Source organism: Nelumbo lutea, chromosome 7 (genome assembly GCF_056320005.1).
Source record: "Nelumbo lutea isolate HS-2025 chromosome 7, American lotus-T2T, whole genome shotgun sequence".
NCBI classification, from domain to species: Eukaryota; Viridiplantae; Streptophyta; class Magnoliopsida; order Proteales; family Nelumbonaceae; genus Nelumbo; species Nelumbo lutea.
Window position 1 is genome coordinate 16,999,959 of NC_142690.1, and position 18,740 is coordinate 17,018,698.

At 34.7% G+C, this 18,740-nt stretch overlaps 2 protein-coding genes across 5 annotated transcripts; one reads left to right on the top strand and one right to left on the bottom strand.

The window, feature by feature from the left end:
* Positions 1-4,742: 4,742 nt before the first annotated feature.
* On the top strand, positions 4,743-8,013 carry LOC148845366 (10 kDa chaperonin, mitochondrial-like). Its single transcript, XM_088955750.1, has 3 exons — positions 4,743-5,008; positions 6,020-6,159; positions 7,694-8,013. Exons 1-3 carry the CDS (start codon positions 4,904-4,906, stop codon positions 7,740-7,742), a joined length of 294 nt encoding a protein of 97 aa, XP_088811876.1. The 5' UTR covers positions 4,743-4,903; the 3' UTR covers positions 7,743-8,013.
* A 4,244-nt stretch (positions 8,014-12,257) lies between these two features.
* Positions 12,258-15,971, bottom strand: LOC148845367 (serine carboxypeptidase-like 45). Of its 4 annotated transcripts, none has more exons than XM_088954516.1 (10): positions 15,475-15,971; positions 15,219-15,320; positions 15,038-15,133; positions 14,602-14,694; positions 14,446-14,522; positions 13,998-14,279; positions 13,774-13,904; positions 13,568-13,660; positions 13,129-13,246; positions 12,258-12,622 (listed from the first exon to the last, which is right to left on the bottom strand). In XM_088954516.1, the coding sequence occupies exons 1-10, from the start codon at positions 15,731-15,733 to the stop codon at positions 12,473-12,475; spliced, it is 1,401 nt and encodes a 466-aa protein (XP_088810642.1). In that variant the 5' UTR covers positions 15,734-15,971; the 3' UTR covers positions 12,258-12,472. The 4 variants fall into 4 exon arrangements, with proteins under 4 accessions (XP_088810642.1, XP_088810641.1, XP_088810644.1 ...); XM_088954515.1 differs by having other exon boundaries at positions 13,774-13,907; XM_088954518.1 differs by lacking the exon at positions 13,568-13,660.
* Between the last annotated feature and the right edge of the window lie 2,769 nt (positions 15,972-18,740).

An 18,740-nucleotide genomic window follows, 5' to 3' on the forward strand; every position in this document is an offset into this window, starting at 1 on the left:
TATTGATTTATTGCTATTTATTTTGTAGATGTATCGTAATCATTTAGGTTTTCGATTGGTTTTTAAAGTGTCTTCCTATTACTATTTTTTTTTTTGTGGCGGTTAACTTTAGGATTTTGGTTAAGCATCTCCCACTCTTTCCCTCCTCCAACTTAGAGACGGTTTTTTTAGATGACTTTGCATTTTTCATAGTTGTGTAATTTTTCAATTAGTGCTTGGTTTCTTAGCCATTTTTCATGGCTATTAAGAACCAATCTCCATGCTATTTTTCGAGTTTCTTTCTTCTTTAAGCTCGAGTTTATACTTTTACTGATTTCTTTTCATTTTTTGCATGATTTTTTCTTACTTTTTAGCTAGGATTTTTCCCTCTTTTGCAGGACTTGTGTTTATTGGGTGTGGTTGGATTATAGCTATTTCTGGCTTGAGCTTACAAGTTTTCCAATGGCTTCCTTTATTTTCTTGGTTTTTAGCTTAGATAGTAATGAAATTAGTAAATTTCTAATCTATAACCATTAATTTGCATAGCCCATTTATAGGATTTTTGCTTCATCGGTTGCCAATGATAGCTTCATTTGCTTTTCTCCATTTATAACATCTACCAGTGAGAACCGGTAGATTTAAGTGTTGCTTTAATCATTTCTAATTTTCACTCTTTAATAATCTCTAATTGTTAATACTTCCACCTATTATGATTTTCTTCCTCTCTATCTCCAATATTCTAAAAATAGAGTTGGCAAACTCTTCATCCCAAGAGAAGTTTAGCAATTTTTTTTTTTTTATTTGAGCTTCATGTTAAACTACATGCTCCATAAGCAAAGCCTTATTGATTTTAAAAAACCTAATCCACCTAAACCTCTTTATCCAAAACCACAGCCATCTCCACTGAACCTTTTTCTGCCACCTCTGGCTTTCGTTGGCCTTAGAGGCTTTTTCCCACTCCCGATCATCCTCTTCAATTATTTTGAATGCATGCTCTAATTTCTTCTTTCCTTCCACTTCTTCAACTCTCTTCTCTGTGTGTTCTAAACACTTTGTAAAGGTATATCCTGATTTCCTGATGCTATTTGTAGTGCTAACACTTTGTAGAATTATTGGTTTTTGGTATACACAGGTTTTCTCTTGGTGTTGTTATTACTCTTACAATAACCTTTACTTTCACATGTTTATTGTCTTTTCTTTAATGTTGGTAGTTGTTAATGCATTTATTTCATTTGTAGTGTTAACATTTTGTAGAATTATTGGTTTTTGGTATACATAGGTTTTCTCTTGGTGTTGCTATTACACTTACAATAGCCTTTACTTCCATATGTTTAATGTTTTTTCTTTAATATTGGTAATTGCTAATGCATTTATTTCTTGTATTTGTTCTTTTTTTTGTTGTCTTTTATTTTATTTTTGGTTGTGTTTTATTTTATTTTATTTTTTTATTACATGGGAGCAATGATGCAAAACTCTTTTTCTTTTGAGTTCTAAGTGTGTAGTCTTTTCTAACTTGTATTACATGCTACAAAATGTTTTTTTTTTTTTTTACTTGAACTACCTTCTATTAATTCTTGTTTCATAATCTTTTTGCACTTTTCATGTTCTCTTTTCCTTCATGTAACTATATTTGCATTTTTTTTTCACTTCTTCTTAAGTTTTTTTTTTTTTTTTTGCATATTTTCTCATGATTTGGGAACAATAATGCATTTTTTATTTTAGGGAGAACATTTAAAATATGATTTCCTTCTTATTTTTTATGAGTTTTTTGGGTCTTACTTTCCCCTCTACTTTGTAATTATTTTTAATTTTTGGATATTTGTTGAATATTATCCTTTTGTATTCAACCTGAGCTCCCATACTTCTATTTACTAGGACTATAAGTTAGTAATGCAAAGCTAACTTATAGTTTGGTAGTCCAAGTTGTACAAAGAAAGTTAGTTTTACATTTGGAGTTATCTTTCCCATTTAGTTTGATAATCTAAAGGTACTTCTTGCTTGAGATTTGTATGCACCGGAGAAAGTAGAACTTAGGCTTTTTTTATCCTCTCTATTTTTTTTTTTTTAAATCCACTTGCTATTTCAGTTTCATTGGACCTCTATAAATTCAGACATTGGTTGATTGTGTATTCTTCCAACTATTTAAGATTTAAAATCATGTCAAAACTTGATCTGAACTATGTATTCTAAATGATTATTTATCTTGTAAAAATAGAGAACAGAAATCTTAAGAGAAGTATAGAATTAAGAAAAAAAAAAAACAAAATGATAAACCTATTAGGTTAGGTTTCTCTCTCAAAGCTATCAAACCTCAGGAATTCTGAAATCAATGACATATGATATTAATGAATAACTTCAAAAGAGATTTTACCTGGATGTGGGTGATTGTGACAAAAACATTTGGGCACTTGAATCTTAGCTATGTGAGGTTGGTGACTTGGTTTCATACAGATATATGCTGCTGTTTGATCACCTCATTTTGCATTAGGCTTATTGATTCCTTTTGTGTCTTTGAGGCATCTTTGGTTTCAGCCTCTAACATGTTCTTTTTTTTTCTAGATTTTTTTTTGATAGGTTCTTTTTTCTAATAAATTCTAGGTATTCATTAAAAGAAATAGAAAAGTAACAAAGATATTTAAGTTTCATATTCTGATTACCAAAACCATGATAATTGGAGTTTACACCATTCAAGAAAATGAACAACATTCCTTTTTCTTCTTTTTGACCTATTTACTACAGGTATTTGTTCTTGTTTTTTTGTTTTCTTTTATTTCATTTCACTTTTGGTTGTGTTATTTTATTTTATTTTTATTACCTGGGAGCAATGATGCAAAACTCTTTTTTTTTTCCTTTGGAGTTCTAAGTGTTTATTGTCTTTTCTAACTTGTATTACGTGCTACAAAATGTTTTTTCTTTTACTTGAAGTACCTTCTACTAATTCTTGTTTCATAGTCTTTTTGTAGAGGTGTAAATCATGTCGTGCCGCTCGCGGTCCAACATGAACTTAGACTGGCCCGGCACAACGGTCCATGGGCCATGCCAGGCCTAACACGATCATGCGGGCCATGCTTTGCCTAGGGTTTTAGGTCCATGGGCCGGCATGTCCCATATATATTATTTATATATATTTATATAAATTATAATTATATAATAATATATAGTATATAATATATTAATAAAATAAATACTTTTTTTAATTTTATTATACTAATTTATTTAATTATTGTATACATAAGCAATTGTATACACAAAATTCATATAAAATTAAAATTTTAACCTGTTGTCATTTTTTTTAAATAAATAGCTTTGTTCTGATGCATTACCCATAAACGGCCCGCGGGCCAATACGACATGGTTCGCAATGCTGGCCCGGCATGACCCACTTTACACCTCTATCTTTTAGCACTTTTCATGTTCTCTTTTCCTTTATGTAACTATATTTGCATTTCTTTGTTTCAATTTATTTTTTTTCATGCCTTCCTAAGATTTTTTGTGTATTTTCTCATGATTTGAGAACAATGATTCATTTTTTATTTTAGGGAGAACCTTTAAAATATGATTTCCTTCTTATTTTTTTGAGTTTTTTTAGGTCTTACTTTCCCCTCTTTACTTGTGTTTGCATTTGTTTGCTTTCCCCTCTACTCTGCAATTATTTTCATTTTTTTTGGATATTTGTTGAATATTGTCCTTTTGTATTCGGCCTAAGCTTCCATACTTCTATTTACTAGGACTATAAATTATTGGTGCAAAGCTAATTTATAGTTTGATAATCCAAGCTGTAAAGAGAAAGCCCGTTTTACATTTGGAGTTATCTTTTCCATTTAGTTTGATAATCTAAAGGTACTTCATGCTTGAAATTTGTATGCCTCGGAGAAAGTAGAACTTAGGCTTTTTTATCCTCTTTATTATTATCTTTTTTAAATCCACCTACTAGGTTACTATTTTGATCTCACAAAAGAGAAAGTCCATTACTATGTTACTATTTTTTAAATCCATAATTTGGCTTTGTTACTATTTTGCAACCACTTGGATCTCACATTTTGATCTAAATATTTCACGATGGGTGAGGATTTTATCTATTTGTTTCACTACAACTGATTTTCCATGGATAAAACAATAGGCTGCTTATTATGCTTTTTGTATTTAAGAATTTCTTATTGAAAATTCTTATTCTTAATAAGGGTATTCTCAAATGTTTTTCCTTTTTAATTTCCTCAAGGTTGGTAGTTTATATACTAAACTTAGTGGAACCAGTCAATTGATTGACATGGATGTAATTGAGTTCTTACATAAAGAAAATTTACAATATTATTGATTAATCTTTTTATTAATATTATAATGTTTTATTATTTTATAATATTAATATTTTGTTATTATTTTTTAGTCTTTTATTATTTTTCTTTTTTAATATTTTATATAATAATTTTCATCATTATTATTTAAATAACAATTTAAAAAGTAAATTTATAAAATTCACATTTTACATTTATCATAACATTCATATTACTGAACAACTTCATTAAGATGTTTGCAAAGATGTAAAAGTAAATTTTTCATTGAAAGCTTTCAAAGTTTTGTCATCTAAGTTTTTTTGTTTTTTTTTTCTCTTTTGAGAATTTATATTTTAGATTTATCGAATGCCACTTATGTGACAACTATGTCCGTCTGGTCGGGATCAACCTTTGACGTGCTTAGACTTTAAACCGAGAATGACCCGAGTTGCACACAACAAGAGTAAATACCCTAATTAAAAGGGGCATTTCATGTAATTTGACACAACCAGAAGGCCAGAAAAGCCAAAACCCTCTCTTAAACCCCATTAGGCATTTACCCTACTCGCCAAAACATAGCGAGTGGAAGGTTCTAGTCGATTGGTTGCGTTCTCCCTCCTTCCGCCCTCGTTGCCGTCTGCGCTTTCTTCATCATGGCGAAGCGATTAGCTCCATTGTTGAATCGTGTCTTGGTCGAGAAAATTGTTCCTCCGTCCAAAACCAGTGCAGGAATCTTACTTCCCGAGAAGACCGCACAGGTGCAATGCTAGCTCTCTTTTGAACTCTGCAACTACTCGTTCCCCTCGATTCCTTTGGGTTTTGATGTTTTTCCTCGATGGATATGGGTCTTTTGGGGAAATTTTATGTGGGTCTCGAACATTTCACCTTTTGTTCATTGATTTGGTGAACTGGTTGAGCTTGCCATCTCTTGTGAAAGTTGATTTAGTAATTTTGTAGTTTCCCTTGTGAAAGTTTTATGTTTTCCCCTTTTCTTGGTTGACGCTTTAAGTTTTTAATATTTTTCTCTAAGATAATTCTCTTTTTTATCATTATCGGATTCAATAAATCTTTTATTAATCAGAATAAATGAGAAACTACACATCACAATGCTCCACACTGGAATACGCATCCATAAATGGACCTGCAACTTCCCTTTCCCCTTACACTATCCCTTTTCCCATACCCTGCTCTGCTTGGGAAGGTCTTACTGATCCACTTCATTTCTTGGGAATCAGCAATGGCATTAGCTGATCTTCTGATCCATATGAATGAGGTGTTCAAGACACAAGCCACAGAGCTAGCTTATCTGAATTGATGTCTGGAGACCTAAGGGTGGTCTGCGCCACGCCTCATTCACCCATGGACTACCTGTGAGTCTCCTTCCACTTATAGGCTCAAAGTATTTAAAGATGATGCACATTTCGGTCTATGTAGAACTATGGTAGAGATGCTTTCTCCACTCTAATGGAGTTGCCTTCATCTTTAGGACCTGACAATACCTAATAGTTCTAGGTCGGGGGTACTACTCTGCTAGAGGAGTAGGCAGCATTAGATCAATTTTTTACGATAGTCCGTTGTGAATATCTCAAATTCTTCCTGTGTGTGTTTTGGTTTGGGGGGCTGGAGTGGGCAAATATAAGGTCAATTTCTTATAATATCCTCTATTGTGAATAGGATAATTCACTCATTTACTGCAGGCATGTAAATGGAAGATATAGATATTTTTTACCCTTAGTTTGCTTATTTGAACTTTTCTGTCTTTTATTTAGCTAAACTCCGGTAAAGTTGTTGCTGTGGGTCCTGGAGCTCGTAACAGAGATGGACAACTTGTTCCTGTTAGTGTAAAAGAAGGAGACACTGTGCTTTTACCTGAATATGGAGGAACTGAAATAAAACTTGGTGACAAAGAGTAAGTATTGGATTCCTTCTCCACTTTCTGTATTTGGTTTGTCTATCTTTTCATTCTAAGTATCTGTTTAGACATTCAATGTTGGGTTTAGGTTTAGTGGTCACTTCTGAATGCATGTTAAGTTGTTATGGTAGAAAATAGATTCAACTGGCTTTAGGATTTAAATTATAGCTTCTTTAGAAAGGAGCTGCCTGTGAGCACTGAACACTTGTGAGTTGGAGAATTGTCAGACATGAAGATAAACTTCACTGATGTCTGAGGTTCTTGATTGATAGTAATTGGATTGAATGCCAATAAGTGATGCTTTCTGTTTTGTCTGCTTTTCATAGATTTTAGAAATTTGCACTGCTCTGCTTACCACTCCCCTTTTCTTTTGGTTGGTGAAGTTGGTGCGCCAATGTAAATAGAATTCTCGTACAGGTGGTTATTTATTTATTACTGTCATGAGGGCCTTTCCTAGGTCAGTGGTCCAGGTTTGGTTTCTGGCTTGAACCTCTAAGATATTGTGCATTGATTGACAGATTATCAAAATCTTGACTTCTTAATTTAGGGTTACTACTGTCTAACAAAGAGCATTTGCTGAATAATCAGAACGATGATAAAGAATCATTTTATTGTGGTGACTAAAAGTGCTTTAACCATGCTGTAATTTAGGGTATTCTTCTATTACTTAGCCTTTTTAATTCTCTTTCATTGGTCATAAATCAAACTATACACTGTTTAAATGGCCTTAATCATCATGATAAAGAGTCTTGTTGTGGGCTGGTTCCGGATTTCCCAGTCTTGGGGTTACCAACTCACCATTGCACTTATGGATGGTCTACAGAGTAGTTTTTTGACTTCTTAATTTAGGGTTACTATTGCACTTATAGAGGGATCGAGTGGTATTAGTATGGAAAGATTACATCTTTTATTATCTTGATTTTAAGAACAGACTAGAGTTTTTGCTGCATTACTAGATGACATTTTTTTAGCAAACAGAAAAAAATTATTGTAGTACTGTAAAGAGGGTGTGGAATCCTCAGAATTTACAAAAAAGTATGACTATAATATCCACATGACATATACAACATGTTCAAAAACTGATGGAGCTCCACTGATTCTGGAAACAATCAGAAGGAGCTCTCATGAACTGGTGCTGTACTTTGGCCCATCTCAGCAAGGTCTATCATTTTTTGCCATTTCGTTTTTACCCAACTTTCTGATTGTAGGTGACTTATCTAGAAACTTCCTGTGTGAATAAGAATAAGATCTGAGCTATTTCTCTTGGAACCATTTTGCGATTATATATATGATATCTAAAATTTCTTGCCTAATATGTTATTGTTTATATATATTTGTATGCATTTCCTTGGGATCTAGAATTCCCTCTTCCTCTTATGTTCTTTTTATTTTTGGGGAGGGGAATTTTTCACATTTATCAGTTACTCTGATTCTTAAGTTGCCATGATCATTGTTTTTGATTTTATTCTCTTTTTTTTTCCATTTTATATAGAAAATGAATATTTTTTTAACTTTGTTGTAACTTTTTCAGGTATCATCTATATAGAGATGACGATATACTGGGAACACTGCATGATTGATGAAGCTCACTCCTATTGTGAAGGTTATAAAAAAATTTTTATAACGATCCTGTAGGATTGAGGCAGCTTTTAATGTGTAATTGAAGAGTTAGGCTGTGAGACTGCAGCTAAACATTCTGCTTCTGTTTGGTGCCTTGAATTAGATTGGGAACTCATAGTTTGTCTTTATTGGACACAAGACAAAGATCTTATGGAGTTTAGTCATTTCCTTGTCTTGCTTCTGCTTATTATGCTTATATAATATCTATCTTATACGGGTTAGTTATTTTCACTTGGTAACTTGTTACCCTTTTCATGTTCTTTCTTTTATTTGTTTTTCTTTTGGCATCATCTTTAAATTTTACAAACTGGATAAATTCTTATTCAGCGCTTTTCTCTGCAAGCACTGCTTACCCATTTACTGTATTTGCATCATATCATTTAAGAATTGTCAGATAAAGTTCAAAACATTTATGAACTGCAATTTCAGAAACTCTAAGCTTATTAGCCACTCCAAGAGTTCCCAACTGAGTTGGCTGAAGTCGATCGGGTTAAACCTTAGAATTGGTGTGGGCTTGTGCAGATTGGCCTTTCTTTATATAGGTTAGGGTTGGTTTCATCCTAGGTCTATCTATTCTTTACTGTGAGGGGGAAAATTGAGTCATGCAATACTTATCCACTCGGTCTGATAAGGCAATGCTTATGTAATGCTCCAATTCCAATGGAACTGAAACCAATTCCTTGAAAAAAATCAGACCAACAAACCTCTATCCTCAAGAAGTAGGGTTATTTTCACTATTGATGTATGCAATATAAGAGATTTTTTATAGTTTTTTATTTCCATTCTTATTTTTGAAAGCACTGAAGTTTGAGTAAGTTCTATTTTGGGTTACCTAAATGTTTGACCATTCCTGGTCCCGGTTTGCTGGTTGCTCATTTTCACTATAGTTTGGGATTTACACAGTAAGCACCGATTGTCTTTCTTTAGTGGTAGGTGATGGTGGTTTAAAATGATAGTTTTTAAAATAAAAACGAATTTTATAGTATATAATTTATATGGAACATGAATACATGAAAACTAAACTTCATTTAGAAATATTCTTTTCAAATTAAAAATTCAAGAACACATTTTTGGCTTCTCTTTTTTTATTGCTGGGTTTGATTTGGTTTGGATGAATGCTTAAAAACCCCATACACTATTATCAACAAATAGTGTATAATTATGTTTTATATATAATATGCTAGTGGATCTGTGCAATGCATGGGTTTTATTATGTGAAATTAAATTTAAAGAAATTTCGATATTTGCCCATTGTTTGATGCATCAACAAAAAAAAGTCATTATAATTATATGCTATGGCACCTTGGGATGTATAGATTTTGAAAAATTATCTAAATTTAGAAAAAAGATCATCTCAATTGGATATTGGAGTGCAAAGTTATAATCTTCGAAAATTTGTATATATGTTGAGTGTGCAAAATATATACAAAAATGGTTAACATTGGAATTACTGCCCATTAGGCTAATCACCTGAGGCTTCATTTGAAAGGAGTACAAATGTAAATATTTCGAGTGCAAAACCTTCTATTATATATTATTTTGTTTGTATTTGTACAATATTTATACTCCTAAGCTGAGCCCAAAATATAAATAACACAAAAGCAATCCGAATTGAGACCATAAATCATATTCCCACCTCTATTACCACGTGGGCTGGAGCTTGGTGCCTTTTCCTTTTAAGCTTGGTTTGTTTATTGGTGCTCGGGTAATGCATATAACTAGGCAAAAGTTGTTCACTTAGTAACTTTTGGTGTCAATGTTTGATCGTGTTTTCATTTGGGAAAAAAATGGAGGTGGGAGAGGATTAATGTTTTTGGTGGTCGGTAAGCAACTTTCACTAGGAGAGTATTAATTATTTAGGTAATTGATACTCTAAAATATTCGTTTTAGATGAAATCCGTTTTGGTCAATTATCCATTAGAGATTGACAAATAAATGGAAGCTCAAAGTAAAAGATACTGTTGTTTCGTTATTTTCAAATATAATTAATGAAATAAGGCTTCATTAGGATTTCGCCTTTTTCACTAAAGCCCTGCACCCGCCTAGCAACTTGCAACCAAACCAACCAGGGCCATAACTCATGAACTCTTGGCAACAAACAACCGATTAAGCATTATCATCCTATTAATAGAGGCAATTTAGTGACTTCGGATCTCTTGCCCACAACGATTTTATCCATGTCTACCTATAATACACTTTCCTGTGCATTGAAAACATCTCCCGTACATGATACTATATAGGAGAATGAGATGTTTTTTATATGTGGCTGCTATGTTATGAGGTAGACATGAACAGAACAGAATTTTTGTGGGCAAGAGATCCTGCAAAATTGAGCATTAGTGTAGCGCTAATGTGCACCCGGAAGTTAACGCCTCCAATAATTTGATGAAATGCTTTCATTTCTCAGTACTTTTTCTTCGATTTACACATTTTTTGATAAATATTCTTACATCAACTAAACATTTAATTAGCACCTGAAGATTTTTTTTTTTTGTAAAGTAAATAATTAACAAAGATATGCATATATATATATATATATATATATATATATATATATTAAGTCTTTTCTTCGACTATCACCAAAAAAATGATTAGTCTTGTTTAACTATACACACACACACAAAAAAAAAAATCATTGTATGAATGTGGGCTGACCATACAACTCCACGGAAAAATTTCACCATTCCCACCTCCCAAAGTTATATTGGCTTAACTCTTCACCATCCCAACCATCCCTTAAGGCTGTATTTGGAAATGATGCAAATAAGTGCGAATGCAAATATGTAGAGTGTAAAATGGTTCATATAAAATGTAAAATTGGGTTACTTTTGCACTAACAAATTTACCTTCTTACCAAACATACTTTTAGCTATAATGGATGCAAACATGAATTCCAATAAAGAATATGCTTTTTGGTAAACATACTTTTACCAAAGGCCCACTTGAATGCAAATTTACTTCTTCTTTATTGATGTATTTTTACATCTTATCAAGGTTCAAAATATCGATATGCCCGATACGTCAATAGGGGCGTATTGGGCGAATCGATACACATTTTGGTCCTTTTTTTTGCAACTGGTTCAGGGGGGCCGGTTTAGGTCTCCTCTACCCCCTGAACCAGTTAGACCTCCTATACACCCACTATAGGGGCGTATTGGAGGGGTCCCGGAACAATACATATCGGCCAATACGGGTCGATATTTTGAACCTTACATCTTATTATCAATGTAAATATGCATTGATCTGTCATTTGTCAATGCATAAATGTAATGCTACCAAAACATAGGCAAAAGTGAACCAGAGTGCAAATTTACCCTAAACTGGGATTTACACTCCATTTGTATCGTTCCCAAAAGCAGCCTAAAAATCTTCTTTTGAATACAATTAAGTAGAGAAACCACAGTATCTTCTTCCCTCTCGTTGGTTGTTGTCAAGACTTAAAATTTGGGGTAAATTCCCACTATTGTGTTTTACTGTTTTTTTTTTTTTTTTGGGGGGGGGGGTATGGGTATCAGGCTAATGCTGGAAGCCCCCCCCCCCCAAAAAAAAAAAAAAAAAAAGCTCGTCCAAGGCTTAAGGGGTGCAAATTGGATACTCAATTTGAAGAATTATTCATCCTATACAAGGTTCAAAGTATCGACCGATATGTATCGTGCCGATGGTTTCCCAATATGCCCCTACAGGGGTTGTATCGGGTCAGACCATAGTTCAAAGGGTAGCCGGGATTTAAACCGACCCCTCTGAACTGGTTTTGAAAAAAAAATAAATAAAAGATAAAAAAAAGCACCAATACTACTAGCATATCGGCCAGTATTGATACTTTGGACTTTGATCCCATAATTCACACCTCATAAATTATTAAAATCAAGGTTCAAAGTATCGACATGTATCGGCCCATATCGGCCGATACGTATTGTTCCGGGACCCTCCGATATGCCCCTACAATGGGTGTATCGGAGGTCTGACCGGTTCAGGGGGTAGAGGAGACCTAAACCAGCCCCCTTGTACCGGTTATGAAAAAAAATAAAAAAGGGACCAAAATGTGTATCAATTTGCCTGATACGCCCCTACCGGCGTATCGATATTTTGAGCCTTGATTAAAATATGTATTCTTATATACCTTATTTGTAGTCATTTGAGCTTACATTTAGTGTTTTTGATGTGTTGTAGGATTTATAATCATTCCATTATATCTATATTTTTGCCAACCATGTCCCATACAAAACTTAAAATTGCCTTTAAGATACTCTTTAAATTAGTAATATTTGGAATCTAGCTATTTGTTTATCGTCCGAACATAATCGTCAGGTGGTTATCATGGTGTGCTTGCTCTCAAGATTATGGTGGGCTCAGAGAAAGAAAATGAATTTTGATAGATTCCACTTCTCGTATGGTGAAAGCCCATTAATGGATTCAATTGTGTAATGCATTGACCCTGCTTCATGATTTGTAATCATGCAATGGATGGTTACAGATGGATGAATTCCACTCTCTCTCTGATTCATAAGAGAATTGAGAGTGTTCTCTTTATTGGACTCGGTATCTTGTTGAAGACTGTCTAGCTTCAAGTTTCATGACATTGCTAACAACTGAAGATAAAACTACATAGATTATTTTCTTCTTTTGTTTATTACATATGGATGCATCGTTCAGTTAAATAATTTCTACTCCCTATCGATTAATCAGTTGATCAGAATGCCTCCGGCAATGGCTTTCCTTTCAGAAATGAATTGAACAATACAAGTGATCTCTGTGGTTGGGAAAATGGAGCTTCATGAGAACCTCCTCTTATGGTAGCAAAAGTCAGGATATCACCATACACTTGTGTCCATCCACCAACCTGGAAAATCCATTAAAATCCTTTAATAAATGGAATGAAAAAAGAAACCCATGTTTTCAAAATAACCAGGGGGAGAAGTTCACCCACCTCCTAATGGCAGTCTGGTCTGTGAAATCTAGACTATTTTTGTTGGTCGAAACTTTCGCTTCAAGATAACAACCAGGGGGAGAAGTTCAGGTTACCTTGGTCACTTTATCTTAGTGAAAACTGAAATGGATTGGCTGATTTGGAAATTTTGTACAAGAACCATTTTGTTGGCCTAGTTTTTTTGGCAAGCTTGGACCAAATTTCCTATATAAAGATGCCTTTGAATTACCTTGGTTCACTAATTGGCCAACCCAACATCTTGTATGGTTCTGATAACCATGATGCCTAGCTTCTAATGTCATTATTTAAGTAATCTCTTGCAATGAATTAATTTACTCAAAGAAGCAAATCTAATGAAAGTGGAATGGAGCAGAAGACCCATAAAATACTTTAATTACAGATTCAATCTAGATGCAAACCTGTTTTCCCTCAAACCAAATTCTGTAAGGCACGGTTGTGTTCAATCCCAACTCATTTGCCAACCTGTGGACTAGTGTCCGAGTCCCAGTCGGTGGGATGATAGAATCTTGGTCTCCACTGCAATAGCCAATCCAGACATGGTTATATGCAAACAAGAATCAAATGGTCTCATAATGAAATCAATTCATGCTTGTCCAGAATTTCCTTACTAAGTTGTCTTTTTTCAGCTACTATAATGTTCTGTTTTTCTTTCTCAGTGTTCCCAGAATATATCTATTAATTAATTTTCTTTTCAAAATTTTAATGCATCCAAAAATTTGGTTATGCATCACCATGGTGCAAAAGAAAAAGATGGTGATCAGTATAACTCAATGGAAACAAAAGAACTTCTGCAACAATGCTTAAAAGAATCCATCATTTCCTGGTTTGTCAATTTACCTGTAAACCAAGATCTTAATGCCAGACCTGCTAAGTGAGCTCAAGACAGGAATTGTTGACACCTCTAAATTAATCATATCATATTTGATGACTCTAAGAACAACAAAATAGAAGACTCAGAATGAGCTGCAATAATAAAGCAGTTAAGGCCAATTAAATCCAAACTCTGACAGAAAAATAGGACACCTATCGTATTGAAGAGATACCTATAGTTAGTGCAAGCAATCCAGCCGCTGACTCCTACAAGATGGGCATGGAGAGACTTCTGTACATCATCCCGGTTCAAATAATTATATGTTTCATCTTCAACACAGACGTCTGTACTTTCTACAACTTTCTGCTGATTCAAACCCATCAAACCACCAAGTTCAAACTCAATTCTGCAACAGAAGCAGTGGAAAAAGAACAAATGATCAGGTGTAAAACATACCTGGGGAGTCAGAACCTTGGATTGTGAAAGAATGGACGATACACAGACGCTGAGTGTGACATCGTATTCATCTATGAATCTACTAATTTCTCTGTTGACCTGGCTTACAACTCTTAAACAAACAGAAGAGACAGAGCCTCTATAATACTCACTTAAGAACCGAGAGTAGTTGCAATCAGAAGTGAAGAAACCGTAGGTTGAATCTGATATCAGTCCATGTGACCACAAAAATTCAGCTCTTGAATTGAAGCCGGTTGTGAATTCTAAAAGAGGGTTCCCCAGCTGAAATAGAAAAAACTCTCCACTTTCAGATCAAGCGGTGCAACTACAGAAAACTTAAGTAATTTTTATCATGATAAGGAAACAATAATAGAGACCAGTCCATTTTGATAGATATGCCAAGGCCCAGGTGTTATATTGAGGCTAAGATAAAATATATAAAACTTACAGCTATTCCCTTTAGATTGAACAATTTCTGGTCGTTGAACTGATTCATGAGCTGTGCAAGTTGTGGAACATAATGACCTGGTAATGAAAAGGGAAAATTTCAGAATACTCTCTCTCTCTCTCCCTCCCTGTAGTAGGTAGTAGTTTAGTTACATACCAGCATAGCTTTCTCCTGTGATGAAAAGATCTTTGTTCTTGTGCTCTGGGAATTTGTCAAGCCATCGCTGCATGAAGACGAGATTATCTCTAGCTTAAAAGAAGAAAATGAACAATATTTTAGAAGAAAAGAACAATTTGATTCGAATCATAGAGAGGGCATAGTTCCACAGTTCTCAAAATGGGAAGTATAAAGGAAGGCATATTGCTATATAGACACTATACAGAAGAGGTTCTTAGAAACCATGATGTGTAACTATAACTCTTCTGTGCTTCAATGCTATAATTCTTCCCAGGACCTGAGCATAATTGGAAATTATTGCCATTTAGTTCTTCGAAAATCCCACATTTGATCAGATTTGCCTGGCTAATTGCTCAGGGTAAACCAGGGTTGAATTTCATTAATCCAAATTTAGGACTTGAGTTATGGAACATACCAGTCATCTCGTCATTCACACCATAATAGTAGGAGGTATTGGTGGAATAAGAGAACCCAACACCTGCTGGAGTCTCCAAGTATAGCATGTTGGCCTCTGTAAATCAATTCAACAAGATAATATTTAAACTGTTTGGTTGATCCTTTTAATGACTGCTACCTGCAAACCACAATTGAATTACCTTTATTCCAGCTATACTCATTTCTGACCAGATTTTTTCCACTTGGTCTAAAAGGCCCATGCTCAGAGAATGCTCCTGTTCCAATGGAGGAACAACCGGGACCTGCAAAGGAAAATCAAGTGAAACAGGATAGTACATCATAAACTCAAAATTCAAACCCCATAAAAGAAACAAGTCTTGATAGCCTTTATCAATAGCTTCTTTGGAGTTAACTACCTGTACTTGATTAAATAAGGTGAAAATTTTTTAACTGTACCTCCATTTACCCAGAGAACAAGAGGTTTTGAAGCTGGATTTGTTTCTGCTTCAACAAAGTAGTAGAAAAGAGCTCTTTGTTGCTCTTCATCCACAGTTATGTATCCACTATACTGCTGGAAATTGACCTCTGGTTGTCCAGGCAACTTGATGATTCTGTCAGCCTCCTGGGTTGCTGTATTTGTTATCTTTACTGATGAGCATAGTTGAAGGAAGGTTGTAGCAAGTGCTGCAACAGTAATCCAGGATAGAGAATTCATGGCTTCAGAAGGAAGGGGGTGGGATGGAGTTCAGTGATAAACTACTGGAACAGAGAAAGAGAGTAAAATGCTTGTTCTGTAAATTTCCTTCCCTGGATAAACCTCTTCTCATGTGTCATATCTGATCCAATATTCCTTGTCACCTGTGAAAATGTTTATTATAATTGCTCTGTGTCTATAGAAGACCAACCACTGAATTAGGTGGGAGGAAGATCAGCATAGAGCAAGATTGGAGGTTAATTGTGTTTTTCTTATTTTTGGTTTAGGTATATTCCAAAGTGGGACCCACCGAATAATGGGTCCTGATCCTCTGAAAATGCAGTCATGAGACCTGGATCAAATCACTGTTAGTGGTCTGGTAGCCCTAGATACAACCAAGAGAGTCCTTATTCTATATTAATGACCTTTGTTCTGGCGTTCAAGCATTTCAATTCAGGTTGATTTGCTCATCACTTCTAAAGTTATAATGTTCAATCCATTTGGCCTTTCCGGGGTAAATCAAAACGTAGCAGTTAATACCTTCTCTGATTGAGTGTTTCTAGATGTGTTTGGATAGAAAAGTATTTCTGGGGCAGAGTTGATTATGACCAAACAGGTTTTGGGCCCTGTGTTTACAAACAGCCAAACTGCACTCACATGTTCTTGTCTCTTCTTTCCACAGGAAAATTTAAAATTAGTCCTAAACTCCTAATAGCTCGGCTAGTGGCAATTGACAAACAGAGAGTTTGACAGCCTCAACTTAACATCTATTTGGAAATTCAAGACAAGCATGCAAAAATGAAATGGGCACTATATCCGGTACATGGGTTAAGTTTGTTATATCAGCTGTTTCGGATTCGGATGCAGTAAGTTGTAAGTACGTTGAATGAGCACTTGAAATTTTTTTGACACCTGTTCCTTAAAATGCCCTCACCCCACCTTTGAAAAATATTAATACTTACTTTTAACAGTTGTCAAAATATTTATTAAATTCTCATTTAACATGCTTACTTTGTTGTGCCTACTAAATCAGGCCACCATCCCGCTGTTTACATGATAGAAGGTGCCTATAGCTCAGTGGGTAAGGTCTCTGGTTGATTGTAAATTGAAATGGAGACTTGGGATCAAATTCCTCCTTCACCAGGATAGGGGGTGTTATGATTTTGGGCCTCTGGGGGATGGGCTACCCCTGTGGGCCACACAAGAAGCAAGCCCATGAGGTACAGGGAAGCTTTAGGCTTTGGAAAGGAAATAAAGCCCATGGGTCAGATTCGGATGATTTTGATCTTGATTCTTCTTTTGTTTGGGCGATTTCTATGGTGCCGAAAAGTATGGTACCTGAAAATTTTAATTCTGTCCTATGGGGCTTACGCATACTAAAATCTCGGGCTGTCAAGCGAAGCTGTGCAAAAGATGCCAAATGTTAAGATCGTACTGAGCACACTTGACGCAAAGACCCCAAATAGCTGGGAGGATCAATATTGGGTAATGACATTTGTTTTTCTTTTTATATTAAATTTGTTTTCAACTTCTACATCTCAAATTCATAGATAACGAAATCTCATATTAGAAAAGGTAGCAATAATCAGCTATGTGGCACAAGGATCAAAATTTCGCGATCTATCCGTATGTACTAGCTGATTAAGGCTTCGCTCGCTTTTTGGTAAATTATTTATTCGGATAAGTGTATTTATATATGTTCTTTTACTTTCCATGTAAATAGGACAATAACCATTTTAGTCATAAAAATCCATTATTACAATGGACGTTTTTGTCCTATTCAAGTATTGTTAACTTTTCCCCAAGGTGGGAAAGTTATTTATCCACCTAGGAGATGCGTATCACTTACCTAAGAAAATAAACTTTCTTTAGTCTCCACATAAATCTGAAAAAAGAACATGAAATTCTTGGTCAATGGGACTTTGACCAACTTTCCCCTTCTCAAAATCCAGAAAAAAGAATGCCCCCTAAGAGCAACCCCCTACCTAGACTAATTTTTGAAAAAAAAAACTTAAAAAAATAAACACACATGTGGTCAAAGCATGATACACATCGTCTGGCATATTAGGATGTATCGATATTTTGAACCTTGGCACATGCATACATATTGATAGGAGAATAGGGGTGGCAATTTATTGGGCCGGACCGGACTAAGGCTGCATTTGACATTTCTTATTTTAAGGATTTATCTCCTTTTTGAAATTAAAATGCTTCTATGAACATTGAGATTTTAACAACAAAAACAAGATAAATCCTTAAAATAAGGAATGCCAAATGCAACCTAAATCCAGGATAAACATATCATAATAGGAGTCTTGACAAACCCATGCAAGGTGGGACTTGTTTTCTGGTTCTCGATGCAAATACAAGACCGAACTAGTGGGGAACTTACCTAAACAAGCCCATCTATTTCTGCCAGGTTGAGGGATCATAAGGCTGATCTAAACCATCCATGAGATTGGAGAACCACTGGATTGGTTTCCATGTTCAGGGGTCCATTTCAGCCATATGTCCTATCATGTAGGGGTGGTTTTCACAACTTGCCTGTGGAACCGCAAATGAGAGGAATGACTTTACTACCGTTTTTTTTGTATTTCTTTATGCAATCTCACATTTTGGTTAGGGTTGAAATCGAAAAATGGAGCCCAATTTCCTGCAAGCAAAAACTCTGCTCATATAGCATCTTGCCACACATTGTGAATATTTTATGTACATGTATGTTAAATTCATGGAAGATGTTTTCTATGTGCGACTGGATTCCCATACTTTCAGAGTGTGTGCAGAGTTTTTTCTTGGAGAGACTCTTCACCCAAAAATGTGTTTATCCAAAAAGTTTAATTTCTAAAAGCACAAAATCAAAAATACATGTATATGTATGTATATATGTACATATATACAGGTACATGCTTGTATATATATGTATAGGTGAGATGCATGTAAATATGTATATATACATATATGCTTGTGTATGTGTGAATTCATTCTTATAGAGACTAGTGCAAGAGCATGTGTTATGCACGTGTGCAAA

Excerpts from the sequence above, each read along its gene's own strand:
- LOC148845366 (XM_088955750.1), top strand. The coding sequence starts at position 4,904 with ATGGCGAAGCGATTAGCTCCATTGTTGAATCGTGTCTTGGTCGAGAAA. Across the intron at positions 5,009-6,019 it reads TTCCCGAGAAGACCGCACAG|CTAAACTCCGGTAAAGTTGT; the intron begins GTGCAATGCTAG and ends TCTTTTATTTAG. Across the intron at positions 6,160-7,693 it reads ATAAAACTTGGTGACAAAGA|GTATCATCTATATAGAGATG; the intron begins GTAAGTATTGGA and ends TAACTTTTTCAG.
- LOC148845367 (XM_088954515.1), bottom strand. The coding sequence starts at position 15,733 with ATGAATTCTCTATCCTGGATTACTGTTGCAGCACTTGCTACAACCTTC. Across the intron at positions 14,280-14,445 it reads TCAATCTAAAGGGAATAGCT|CTGGGGAACCCTCTTTTAGA; the intron begins GTAAGTTTTATA and ends TTTCTATTTCAG. Across the intron at positions 13,908-13,997 it reads CCAAGGTTCTGACTCCCCAG|CAGAAAGTTGTAGAAAGTAC; the intron begins GTATGTTTTACA and ends GGTTTGAATCAG.